Source organism: Lichenostomus cassidix, unplaced genomic scaffold (assembly GCF_008360975.1).
Source record: "Lichenostomus cassidix isolate B80296 unplaced genomic scaffold, HeHo_3.0 unassigened_scaffold_chr26, whole genome shotgun sequence".
Classification (NCBI taxonomy): Eukaryota; Metazoa; Chordata; class Aves; order Passeriformes; family Meliphagidae; genus Lichenostomus; species Lichenostomus cassidix.
Genome location: NW_028147268.1, coordinates 484717 through 498478, shown reverse-complemented (window position 1 = coordinate 498478; position 13762 = coordinate 484717). Strand labels below are relative to the sequence as shown.

The following is a 13762-nucleotide window of genomic DNA, read 5'->3' as shown; positions in this document are numbered from 1 at the left end:
ACTGCTTTGATGCTGATCTGATCCTTCACTGCTCCTGATGCTGCCCAGGCTTCAAAGCAGAACCCCAAACTGCAGCAATGAACAGAAACCAAAAAGTATTGGTGTCCATTCTTGCAGTTTATTTGGCATGTGAGATTCAGCAGAGGGAATTCCTGAAGGATTGAAGCACTGCTGGATTGCTAGTGGCTGAAGAGCCACACACTGAATGCAGAAATCCCCGTGGGTTCTTGCTGCCTCATTGGTTTTCCTGCTGTCTGAGCTGCTCCCAGGAATGCATTCCACAGGACTCAAAATTTTAACGTTTTAGAAAACACACAAAATGCCAGAGACACGTAGAGAAATCCAAATTGGCACTTCTCCTGCATCTTAAAAAATATTACAGCTCTTAACAAATACATACAAAGGGAACTTCTGGGATAAAAACAGGGGGTTTTGTCTCAGGACCTACTGGAGAGTCCAGTGGTGCACAGGATTCCCTGGGGAGCAGCAGAGCTCAGCCTGGCTGTGACTCACACTTCTGGCTGCAGCTTTCCAGCTTCCTCCGAGGTTTTTCAGGGGGTGGGGAAGGTAAATCAGGCAAGGAATGGTGGAAGAAACCAGAGGCAGAAATCTGACACCTCCCACTCTATCTTGAGGCCAGGCAGATTTGCGTTATGAAGTTGGGGAAATATGTTAAGATGGTTATTAGATGGTGTCTGAGCAGATACTGTGGAGAAAAACACTGATTTAACACAGCTTGGGTTTTTCTCCCTCCTCTTTTCTATCTATTTTCCCCTCCTCTTTCCCTTTTTGTCCCCAGACTCTTCTCCAGTGAAACAATGGAGGGAAGGTTCTGGCAGGGAGAGGAGACAGAACAACTTCAGTCAGAGCCTGATTGAAAAAACAAAGAATCTGATTTATGTCAACCAAAGCCTCGGAAGGACAGGGAAATCTGAAGGCAGCAGGAGGTGTACACTACAGTTCTACTGTAAAAAATGGGCTAAAGAGCCTCAAAATGGCAAAATACAAACTCCTATCAGAATTAAACACACTGGGTTTTAATTTGGACCTTATTTATTATTTGGAGGTGCTGTTTTGTCAATAAAAACCATGTTTAATTTTCAGAACCTGCAGAGCCCTGAGCCAGGCAGAGCAGTGAGGTCTCCCAGGGCTTTGTAATCTGAGCCTGGAGCATTCCTGGGCTTCAGACAGATCCCTGCATCCCACCCTGCACACTAGGGACAGACAGTGCAAGTGCAGGCAGCTCTGCCGGGGGGAACCTCATGGAAAAGGGAAATCTGTGACATTCCCAACACTCCCAGCCTGCCCTGACTGCAAGGTGAGCACAACCAACTCCCAAAAAGCAGCAGGGCTGTGTTCAGAGCTGGTTTCTGATCACACACAAAGCCTGCAAGGATACAAATTTGCCCCTGGAGCACTGCACAATCAGCACAGCCTGGTTTTATTTGGGTAAAAAGCATATGCTGCTCCATGTGCTTCCCATGGCAAACCACAGGCAGGCCTGCCCTGACTGACAGGAGAACGTTAAATCCACAATAAAAACTTTACTTCTCTCTCCCTCTGAAGCTGTGATGGTTTAATTCTCTGCTGACAGCTCAGAAATCTGTGTCACTTTCTGAAATGGGGTTTTTTTTATTGTTGAGATTGAACTCTGGATAACCAACAGTTCTGAGTTTTTATGGAGGAAGGAGCTGAGTGTTTGTCTTCCCTCAGGAAAGCCTTGCAAAAGAGAGGAGGGAAGACCTGGCTGGAGCTGTGTCCTAAATTAATATTGCAGTGAGGGAATCAGTGGGGTTGGAAGGACCTCTGGAGTCCAACCCAGTGTCCAGGGAGGGTCACCTGCAACAGGGGACACAGGAGGGTGTCCAGGTGGGTTTGGGATGTCCCCAGAGAGGGAGACTCCACACCCTGCTGGGCAGCTGCTCCAGGGCTCTGCCACCCTCCTGGACAGATCTTCCTCATGCTGAGGTTGAACCTTTTGCTCTAATTTATGGCTCCTTGTCCTGTCCCTGAGCAGAGCCTGGCACTGTCCTGACAGCCCTTATTTCTATTTTTATAGAAATAAATCCATGTTTCTATGGATTGGGGAATCCCCTCAGCCTTCTCTTCCCCAGACTGACCACCCACAGCCTCTCCTCACCCAGAGCTGCACATCCCTGCTGGGGAATGAGATTAAATCAGGTTTGCACTCAAATACCACCATCCTGCAAGCTCCCCATGATGTCTAAACAGGCTACCTGAAACAGAGGCCAAGACAAACTAGGAGAATAAAATAAATTTATTCAAGGCCTTCAAGGTACATTCAGGCAAGCAAAGTCCCCCTTGGGCTACACCCAAATGGACACAGGGTCAGGGGCTCTTCACCTTCTATAAATTCTGTTTTATTACCATTTTGGTCCCTAATTCTCCAGTCACACCTTCAGGTGATGATGTTCATCACCCCAGGCCTGTTCCCCGATTTCCACCACTCTTTACACATTTTTGGGCCTTAGGGCAACAAATACCTCCTTGAATCTCTATCCACAGAGCTTTGTTTTGGCTAAAGGCGCTGGGAACAGAGGTGTTCAGCATTTTGTAAGGAGCATACACAGAACCTCGCCAAGTCACAGACACACGAAGAGCACAAAAAACCCAAAAAACCCAGAAATTAATATGGCAAGCAAATTACCACCCAAGCAAAGCCCCCAGCAGGAGGCTGCTCTCACCTGTGCAATGACCTCGGGGTCCATGGGGCGGTGGTTGTTGAAGCTCTTGGACCTGCCGGCCGTGACAGCCTTGCGGATCTGCGGGCTGTCCATGCGGCTCTTGAGCGACGAGTGCCGGCTGATGGAATTGAGGCTGCCGTGGCCACTGATGGAGCATTTGTCTGGAACCTCCTTGGGAAGACTTTGGCTCAAAATGGGCTGAGATGAGGGCCTGGAACCGGCTATGGCTCCGGGGGAGGCTGGTTCTGCCAGGGAACTACCTAGGCCGTGGCTGTCACTTTGACGGAAGGCTCTTCTGATGCTGCCTGACTCTGGTTTCTTTCTTTGCCTTCAAAAGCAAAACAAGTCAATGCAAGCAGGTAACAGGGCTGTCAGTTGAAGATATTCCCCCCAAAACAACACACAGGACAATGGGAAGAGACACAGAGGTACCCAGATTACAGAGACCCAGGGGTTGAGGAGGGATTGCGGTACAATGGAATTATAAATTATAAATAATTATAAATCATTATTCCAGTTTCACGCTTCTAACACAAGACTGAGTCCTGGCAGCTGTGCACATTCATAGCAAAAACCAGAAAACTTGGGTGGAACGTGATTAACTTGGTCAAGAGGAGAAGAATTTATACTGGAACAAAAAAAAATAAAAAAAAAGAAAAACCCTCTGTGCCATCGACAGGTTTTGATGATGTGTTTTTATTACATTCCAAGAGCAGAGCTACAATCTTTCACTGGAGGACACAGTATAAGTCTACTAAGCTCCTGGCCCAAGGCATCAAGTTATGATTTTCAGAGATCAGCAAGCAAAGACCCCCCAGTTTGGGGCTTCATGATCATTTCCAATGTTTGCTGGTGGTAAGAGATGGTTCTTTGTCATGGCTTTGGCAGGACCACAAGGCATTATCTAGGCAGGGCTACAGATAAACCAAAAAAAAAAAAGATGATGTCAAATGGATGAACTGGTCCAAAGAATTTAGTTTCTACCCCAGCACCATGAGGTGTGACAGCACGATTCCACTCAAATCATGGCAAGGCCAATGCAGCAGAACACTTTATGCCATAGGTCTGAAGCTTGGCATCCATTATACAGGGAAGGATCCATTTATATATAGCACCAGCCCCATGAATAACTGCAAGAAAGTGTTAACTCCAGTAGGATTTTGGCATCCAAATAATAATTCAGTGGGTGGCACAACTGTCATTGCGAAACCATCTGATTTAATTTTGCTCAAGTGTGTTCTCACATAGGTCAGAAGATTCATTCCTAAAGAAAAAACAACAAAATGAGTCTTATGCTACTGTTGCTAAATATCAGGTTCCCTAGTACAGGGAGAAAAAAAAAAACCAAAAAAACCTGGAGTGGACATTACCCAAGCTTCTAAAAACCACTACACACAACTGTACCAAAGCCAGCAGATGGTGAAGCTCCAGAATAGCTCTGAAATTACACAAATCTCTCCATAACTGGCACAATGGCCACTCCAGTGGCTCAGACAACAAACACCACAAAAGAAAGCCCAGATCCCAAACTGATGCAGATTAACACTGAGATAGCAGTGGAGCTCTGCTGAATCCCACAAGGGAGGACCTTAGGCTCTCTAGGCCACGAGCAGAGTCCAAACCTTTTAAAAGGATGCATTTGTGTTAATGCCTTTACAGGCTACATCGTGCTAAATAAATTAACTGAAGGTTAAGAACATCCCCTCCCATCAAACTGTAATTATCACATAATACCTTCACTGCACAATGGAAAGAGCTGAGGGTGGGTTTTAACACTAAGGAAATAATCAGAAACATACAGGGGATAAGCCTGTCTAGAAAAATTATTGAACAGCTCATGGAATTTAGTCTGCTCCTAGCTTGATTTTCCAGCTTTTTGTTATGCTGAGCGTTGGCTAAAGCAACAATTTCTGGTCGAGGAGGCAAGGTTAGAGCAACAGGGGTTGTGCTGTTCCACGGAAAGCATATGGTTAGTAACCCGAGGTGAGAAGTGCTGCAGGAACAAAGGAGTGCCACAGGCAGAGCCAGATGGAGGGACTGCAGGTAGGGACTGATCACAAACTGGGACACACTTCCTGCAGGAATTGTCCTCCACCCCGCCCAGGGGAAGGTGCTAAACGGGGGGGAGATGGGACAGACCACAGAACAGGACCACGGATGGGGACAATGACACAAGAGCTCATCCCACCACTGCCCTCCCTTTCTCTGCCTGCTCAGCTCATCCAATAGGGAATATTTGGGAAAACAGGAGCAGATGGCACCGTGGGGATGGAGAAGAGAAGCCAGTGGGGTTTGAGATGAGCGATGGCCTCACTGGTGACAGAGAGGGGACAGCAAAATGTGAGTGGGTTAAGAGAAGGGGGGAAGCAGAGAAAAATGGTGGCAGTGCTCGTTAATTAACCTTTTCCAGGGAAGGAAACATTTCACTGGACTCATCACCGAGCTCTTTACAGGCAGGGAAAGTACCACCAGGCTGCTCTTACTTGTTGATGTTGGCAAGGTAGATATCTGCGACGTGTCCCCCGCTGGGACAGCTGGCACCAGCTCGGGCTGTCACCTTCTCCTCCGGTGGCTCCGAGTTGATTTCTATTTCTGACTTGGGACTGGACCTTTCTGACATCCCGTCCTCGCTAGGAAGGAGAGGGGAGGAGATCACAGAGCCGAAGAGGAGCAGCAGTGCTGAGCTGTGAGTTCACTGTTCACTGTGCAGGTGAACACACAGGGCAGCAGCACAGAGTGAGGGGCTTGGGGATCACTGCAGCTCCTTCCAGTCATGGCATGGCTGGGCTGGAAGGGATCTTGGTCATCTCATCCCACCCCTGCCATGAGCAGGGATGACTCTGACCACCCCAGACTGCTCCAAGCCCTGTCCAGCCTGGCCTTGGACACTGCCAGGGATCCAGCAGCAGCCACAGCCTCACCACCCTCACAGGGAACAATTCCTTCCAATATCCCCAATCTAAACCAACTCTCCTTCAGCTTCAGGCCATTCCCCCTTGTCCTATCATTTCCTGTGGCAAATCCCCGTCCTGATTCCAGTGAACAACCCAGAGATCCCATCTCTGCATCTCTAACAAGCCCCAAACCAATCCCAACACCACCCCCACCCCTCCACAGCCCTACTCAGTGCTGGGATCCCCAAAGGCTGAACTCTCCCCCTAAGGTTGACCCCCACCAGCCCATCCCAAGGTGAGTCTGGAGCCAGCCCAGCCTGCAGAGGGTCACATACGTGTCCTGCACCACGATGTACTGGTGGGGGATGAGGCCATCGATGCCATTGTGTCTTCCCTCCCACCAGTCGTCCGAGGCGCGCTGGTAGAGCAGCAGAGATGCTCCTTTCTTGAAGGACAGCTCCCGTGCAGTCCTGCCCAGGTAGTCAAACCTGGCTATGGCCTCGATGGGCTCACACTCTGGGAGATGGAAGGGGATAAAGAGCAGTTCACTAACACCTAGGCACATGCAGCAGTTTAAATCTGCCATAAAGCAGAGCACGAGGAGGATAAAGTGTTCCTTCTTCAGGGTTGGGAGCAGCAAGGTTCAGAGGAGAATCCCTAAGCTGGAGGATGTTGCGTTTTCATAAAATGCAATTTTATGCATTCATAAAATGCAATTTTCATAACCCACCTCATCCCTACATGGGAACCCCTGAAGTGGAAGATATTGCACTTTCAGACACTTCCAGCAGTTTAAATCTACCATAAAGCAGAGCACGAGGAGGATAAAGTGTTCCTTCTTCAGGGCTGGGAGCAGCAAGGTTCAGAGGAGAATCCCTAAGCTGGAGGATGTTGATTTTTCATAAAATGCAATTTTATGTATTCACAAAATGCAATTTTCATAACCCACCTCACCCCTACATGTGAACCCCTAAACTGCAGGATATTGCACTTTCAGAACTCACCTCACCCCTACACTCAGGGCACACTCATGTTTTCCAACCCCTAAACCCACTCACAGCAATTCCAGCCTGCAGCGATGGAAGTGGGCACAGCAGAATGAGTGATTCATTCAAACAAAAAGGGTTTCAGAGGTGGGAAGCAATCAGGTACATTCCAGACAAAAATCTGCCCGTGGTTCACTTCCCCCAGAAGCAGCTGAAGTGAACCTCCTGGGCAGGCAGGGGAGGGAAACATCCTCTCATTCCGAGCTGCTCCAGAAATAAAGCATCCATTCAGAAGGAAATTTCTGCAGCCTGTGAGGTTCACCTGACCCAGGAGACTGGAATTTGGGCACCGTGGGAGGCCCTGCTATTCATCCAACTGCCATGGGAGCAAAGGAAAACATGCAGGGCTGGGCTCTGTGCAGGGCTGAGGGCACTGAGCTGCTCCCTGGGATGCTCCATGCCCATTCCTGCTGGCAGAGCTCACACAGCAGCTCCAGCCACTAATCCAGGGCCCTGCAGGGCTCTGATATTACACAGAGCCACAATAAGGGCATTTAGACACTCAGGAAAAATCAATATGGAATTCCTGTGGATTATTTTTAAGGCTCTGAAAAAAGCTGCTCAAACGTTGGGCTCTAAGTATGTATTAAGGCAGCTCCTGGTTCCAGGGAGGAATCAGGGGATGGAGATGAGCTCAGCCACAGCCCCAGTGGGCTCCCTCTAATTACTTTAAAGGAGCTTTAATACAGCCAAGCAATCCATGGAAATTGAGTTCTTTCCTGGAGAAAGAGATTTGTGGTTCCTCTCACTGATCAAAGAGAGATCTGCTGCTCCACACAGAGATCTCTGCACCAAAGGAAGCTTCTGCAGCGAAAGAGAAAGTGAAAATGGGCTGAAAGGCCAAGCAGGAGCTTTTCCAGTTATTCCTGGGGAGAGGACAAGCTCCAGAATTGGGTCTGGAGCTGTCTGTAGACAGGCAAGGCAGCAGCAGGGCTTGGGAAATGATGGTGTGAATGCATCTGGGTGAGCTGGAGCTCCTCAGGCAGCCTGGGGGAGCAGAGCACAAGCATCTCCCTCAAAAAAATTATCCAGGCACGTGGTTATCTGGGATTGGCTCTTCCTTCCCTCCTGCTTGTTTTGCCAGCTCGTCCTGACAGTAAAAAAACACCAATAATGCCATTTTTTGCTGTCCCCCACCATTTAGGAAGGGGCTGGGAGTGTGGTTTGGTAAATTCCATCTGCTTCATTAAGAAGTGTTTATTGTTCCAGATGAGTGTGGCACTCAGGTTTCTTATGTTTCCAATTTGCTTTTAAGGACTCTGGCTTTTCTCCAGAGAGCTGATTTTAGACTTTAATTTCCAGTAGCTTTTTTCCTACTTACACTTATGCTCGGAGAAGAAAACTGTGTGAATGAAGAGCAATAAGGCTAAGCCAAACAATTCCCCCTGCCAGTCTGACAGCTTGGGCAGGCAAGCAGCAGATTCAAACGTTTCCACTCGTCTTTAAAATTTAACCAACACACAATCTGCTTGTCTCTCAGCAGTTCTGACCTCCCCTACCTGTCCCAGATCAGTGCAGGGAGGCTGATGAGCAGCACAGATGCTCTGCCAGACACGACCTCTCCCCTCACCCCAGAATTCCTTCCTGCTCTGGAGGTGGCTGGGATGACAGCTTTGCTTTGGGGAGAGGAATCCCAACCTCCCCAAAAGGGTTTTAGGAGGTTTGGTCACATCTGAGGACAAAAGGAGGGAGAAAACCCCAGGGAGATCCATGCTGGAGCTGAACCTGCCCTGCTGTGACCAAGGGGTGACCCTGCACAGCCCAATTAGGGCTGTTAATTAATTAACCCCACATTGCTGCTGCTCCCTCTCAGAGACACATCCCCAGCTCCCTGCCCTGCCTCAGTGCCAAACTCTCCCTCCCAAACGCTTCCTATGGAATATTCCACGGAGGCTGCAGGACTCCATCCAAACCACCTCCCAGTTCTACCTTGCTCAGGGGCCCCACGACCTCCAGCTCCAGCAGCTGCACAGCACTGTCCCTCTCCCATCTCTCACTGCTCCTTTTCCACCCTTCTGCCCTCCCAGTCACCGTGGAGAGCTGAAAATCCCAGCCCCAAGCAGCACCAGCTCTCCCAGGGCACACCAGCCTGCAGGCTTCACCCCAGGATCCATGCCCAGATGTGGATGAGGTGGCCTGTGCTTTGTTACAGCTCTTAAATTGCTGTTTCTCAGAGATTCCAGCTCCAGGAGGACACGTTTTCATGCATTTTTCAGAGCTCCCACTTGTCAGACAGAACACTCTGCTCAAAGCAAGCAGTCAGCCCAAGGTTCACTCCCCAAGGCTTTGAGGTTCCTCCCCACAACCCTGCAGAGGAGTGGCTCTGTCAGGGCTCAGCCTTGCTGAGGGAGATTTCCCAGTTTCTATCCATCCTTTCCTTCCTCACTCTGTGAACACCAGAGGGGCACAGAGGACTGTGTGGGTGGGAAGCCTGTGAGATCAGTGAGCTGGGAAGGCAGCAGAGCACAGGGATGCCGTGGGGAGGAGTTGTTAGGCAGCTGCTGGAGCAGAGAGGCAGCACAGGAGCACCTGGAAAGGCCATGGAGTGAATTCCTGCAGGGCAGGACAAACAGGGGGATGCCTGGTTTGAAGGGAATTCTGTTCCCCATTTCTACATCCACGTAAAACCACTGCAGAACCTCCATGACTGCAAAGGACACGAGGAGGACAAAAGCAAATCCTGCCCTGGCTGGGTCAGCCTGCTCTCAGCATTCCAGGGATCACTGTTTCTCATCAGGAACTTCATCCTCTCTCTACTCTGGCTGGGCTCACAGGATGCTCTCCAGCCCAGGAGGAGGTTTTGGAGGCATCAGGGACATTCATGACTGCAGTGTCACCTTTTCCTTAGCAAATATCGTGGAATTCTCAGCCTTGGTGCCTCTTTTCACTGATCAGACAGGAAATGCAACTGAGCTTCCTTGAGGAAATCCAAAAATCATCACTGAGAGAGGCCCTCAGCACTCTCTGCTGTAAAACCTGGCTCTCAGTGGAAGGCAGGCAGGTTTGGGGTTTGTTTTGCTGCTTCCTTAAAGGGCTTGGAGCACTCCCAATTCCCCTTCCCAAGCCACTGGCAGGGAAAATGCCTGACACAGGCAGAGGGGAAGGGAGGAGGACAGTGAAACACATCCAGCCTCGTGCTGAGACACCCCTGGAAAGAAGGACACATCCCAAACTGTCAGGTAATTCCTACAGATTCCCACTGATCCTACACTTCTTTATTTTCTGGCTTCGAATGTCGCCTGAGATGTTCAGAGGGAGAGTTCTGATTTTAACTCCACTATGGATTGAACTGGAAACTCCCACTGCAAGGCACAGCCCTCCCTGTAGCCTCCCCAGTTCCCCCAGTTGCCCCAGTTCCCCCAGTTGCCATACCATCATCACTGGTGTGATGCTCAGCCGTGACGTCCTGCACTGAATCTTCTGTCAGAGCTCTCTCCCCGTGAGGACTTTCACTGCAACAGAGGGAAACAGGGACAGCTTTACACTGCTGGGAGTGGAGATCCCTCATGGAAAACAACTGGATTGAACTGGGAACATCCTGGAAAACAACCAGATTTAACTGGGAACATCCTAGAAAACAACCAGATTTAACTGGGAACATCCTAAAAAACAACCAGATTTAACTGGAACATCCTAGAAAACAACCAGATCTAACTGGGAACATCCTGAAAACAATCAGATTTAACTGGGAACATCCTAAAAACCGACCAGATTTAACTGGAACATCCTAGAAAACAACCAGATTTAACTGGAACATCCTAGAAAACCATCAGATCTAACTGGGAACATCCCCATCACGAGTCAATATTTAGGTTTCACTGCAGCAGACACTCTGTAGACACATCTGCACGTGCTGAAGTCACTGTGGGTAAAAACCAAGCTGAATTCTTATTTGCTCAACCAAACCAAACATCCTGGTGACCCCTTTGGAGTGCTCACTTCACATCCTGGACCTCTGGAGATGCTGAGCAGCCAGACAGCAGTGCCAGGCTGGGTCCAGCTCCTCCCTGCCATGCCAGGATTATTCCCCTGGCTGCACTCTCCATTGCTCTAATTAGCTCATTAGATGGCTGATGAGAAAGCTGCACCTTCCTGGGGGAAATTATTCCTCGATTTATAACGATATTTCCAGGTCTGTGTTTGTCATCTCCCTGCATCCCTTTTATCACCATCTTAAATGTCCCATTCATTTCCCTCAACAGCTCCCACAGCCCAATTAATTGCCTGTAAATAAAGATTCCAGAGCACCTAAACTACCAAGAGGACTCATTTATGTTTGGCACGAAGAAAAGCTTTGAAAGGATCAACAGACAACAAGTGGCAACCAAAGGTTATGTTTTTGTAGGAAGCTCCACGAGCAGCTCCCTCTGGACAGGAGCAAAAAGGAAATTGGAAGAGGATCCATTGGCTCTCCCAAGCAGCTCCACAGAGCTGCAGCCAGCTGGCAGCTCTGCCTGCTCCTCTCAGGAGGCAAAAAAAAGGGCTAAAAAACCAATGCTTGCTCTTTCTACACCACAAAACTCCTCAGCTGCCCTCTCACACTGTGACTCATTAAAGGGGATTTTTAATCCTCTTCACACAGGATTTAACTCCATCCCTCATTTTGGCTTTGCAGTGGTTAAAATAAGTGAACATGGTGCTCTCCCCCTGGCCATCTACCTCCTGTGCTCTTTGAAAGAGGAGAAAATAAGAAAAAGGAGAAAGGAAATCAGAAAAAGGAGAAAGGAAATCAGAAAAAAGGAGAAACGTCTGACTAACTCTGGTGCCTCGTTCAGCTCAACCCACAGGACACCACCAGGCTGCCCAGCACCTCCCGAGTCAGCACCTCAGCAATTCCACCTTTCCCATCCTTCTGCAAAGCCTTTCTGCTCTTTAATAAAGTTTACAGAAGCCTCTGCAGCCAGCTGGAGGCCCCGGGAGGAAGCAGCAGCGAGGCTAAGGTTTCACCCAGACTGTGAAGTCATGTCGCGCCCAGCCAGCCCTGCAGAGCCCACGTGCCTCCCAGCCGTGCCTCCAGCAGCTTTTTCCACCCAAAAACCCATCCTTCCTGCCCAATCTGAGCCCCAGGTGCTGCTCTGGGAAGCACTGGTGTCACCCAGAGAGCCCTGAGGGTGACTTGCTGCCAAAGAACAGTGAAAATCGAGGAATTTCTCCAGCAGAGTTGGAGGGACAGGGACAGACCCAGAGAAGGGCTGGAGCTGTGCCAGGGGTTGGATTTAATCCCTGTGGGTCTCTTCCACCTCAGGATACTCCAAGACACATCCTTGATCCATCCATCTATCCCTAATCTCCTTCCCTGCCACCCCTGATATCTTCCAGGACATTGTGCCTCCCATCCCCTCCTGTGCAGTGACACCAAACTGAAGGTACCCAACACAGCACACCTTTATTCCCCTCACCTCACAGCACAAAACCTCTTGGTCAAATTCATGTGTTTCCTGAAAGTCATAAATATGATTAAGCTGGGATTTTTTTCCCTACAATTCTTTCAGCTGTAACATCAGCTAAAAACATCAGAGCCAGGGGTGAAACGAAGAGAATTTCCAGGAGGTTTTGGCAAATCCTCTGCACACAGCAGTGAGTTTGGAGGAGCCTGGAAACGTGGAGTGATCTGATAGCTCCAGGACAAGCCAGGGAAACAAGGCCTGCTCTGTCACCACAGCGACTCCATGTAAAAAAACCTATTTATTTTACTCCACGAAAATAATCCCTGGCTTTCCCACAGCACTGGAGGAGAGCAGGAGCACCGGGAGGGGGGAAGCAGGACACGACTGAACATTCCTCATCCTCAGAGGGAGGGATCAGCTCGGCCAGGAGGGAAGCAAAGCCCTCCTTTCCTCCCCCCTTTTCCAGCCCAGATGACAGGAGCCGCTCTGCAGGAATTGCTTCCAGATGTGCCTCTGGGGCTGAGCACGAGGCTGGGCCTCTGGAGCTTTGGGCTGCATGGAAATGGTGATTTTGCATTCCTGCCTCCTCCCTCCCCCTCCAGCAGGGCTGCCCTGGAAATTAAACTGTGCCACAGCCTCGGAGGTTCAGCTGCAAGTGACCTCTGTGTCTGATGGAGAGGAACTCCAGACAGGCAGGGAAAAAAGGCAAGAGGAGGAGTGAAAAAAAAAAAAAAAAACAATCAAAAAAAACCCCCAAAAAACCAACAAAAAGAGATTGATTTTGGCAGCTACCAAAGCAGAACATCCAAGAAAATCCCTCCACAGCCTTGCCCTTTGAGATAAGTGAGGGAGGTTTGACAACTGAACAGCTACTCTACACCAGCTCACTGCTTTTAAGTCAATGACTCTCCAGAGATCCCAGAGCCATCTCTGCCTCCATAAAACACATTTCTGAGAGGCTGGGCCAGATGCTGCAGTCCCAAATTAGCCAATGCAGAGCACAGGACTGCAGCACCCCAATCCATGGGTGAACATCCACCATTCCCTCCCCAGAGATTTCCATCTTACCAGTAATCCTCTGTGTTTCCACCTCTGCTGTACACTGGGCCCTCCAGCTCCCTGGCTCCTGGGAAGATGTTCTCGTGCTGGATGATGATGGTTTTGATCAGTTCATTGACATGAGCCTGGCAGGAGACCTGGTCGTGGCCTTCTGGCACTGACATCAGCGTGGGGCCAAAGCAGATGGCCAGATTGTAGGGATCCATCATGTTTTCTTCACTGAACTGAGATAAACTGCAAAAAAACACGAGTGGGAGGGAGGGTGAGAGGCAGAAATCATCATCATCATCATCATCATCCTCCTCAGCTGCAGAACACACAGCTGAGCTCAGGTTTGCTCTGGGCTTTCTGGGACACAAATGTGGATTCAGGTAAAAAAATGAGGCACTGATGGGATTTACAGAGAAATGAAAGGGAAACTGCAAAGGGAGTTTGAAAGCTCAAGACTTTGTGAAAAGCTCTGGGTGCTGACTTTTAATATTTGACTTTATTTCTCTCTCTCGCTGTTCAGAGCCCACCTGCAGCCCAGAGATACAGCAGGTAACTCCTGGCATGGATTTAAACTGGAAGAGGGCAGGGTTAGATGGGATTTTGGGGAAGAAATCCTTCCCTGTGAGGGTGGGCAGGCCGTGGCACAGGGTGCCCAGAGAAGCTGTGGCTGCCCCTGGATC

At 49.5% G+C, this 13762-nt stretch overlaps 1 protein-coding gene across 3 annotated transcripts in view; it reads right to left on the bottom strand.

Annotated features, from left to right (window-relative positions):
* SRGAP2 (SLIT-ROBO Rho GTPase activating protein 2) overlaps positions 1–13762 on the bottom strand; it is a 92454-nt gene that overhangs the window by 6324 nt on the left and 72368 nt on the right. For all 3 annotated transcript variants that reach the window (XM_085044355.1, XM_085044357.1, XM_085044356.1), the window contains 5 exons: positions 13101–13325; positions 10018–10097; positions 5935–6115; positions 5189–5335; positions 2706–3033 (listed from right to left, as the gene is read on the bottom strand). In XM_085044355.1, coding sequence (XP_084900481.1) covers positions 2706–3033; positions 5189–5335; positions 5935–6115; positions 10018–10097; positions 13101–13325 — 961 coding nt within the window. The remainder of the gene's footprint in view (positions 1–2705; positions 3034–5188; positions 5336–5934; positions 6116–10017; positions 10098–13100; positions 13326–13762) is intronic.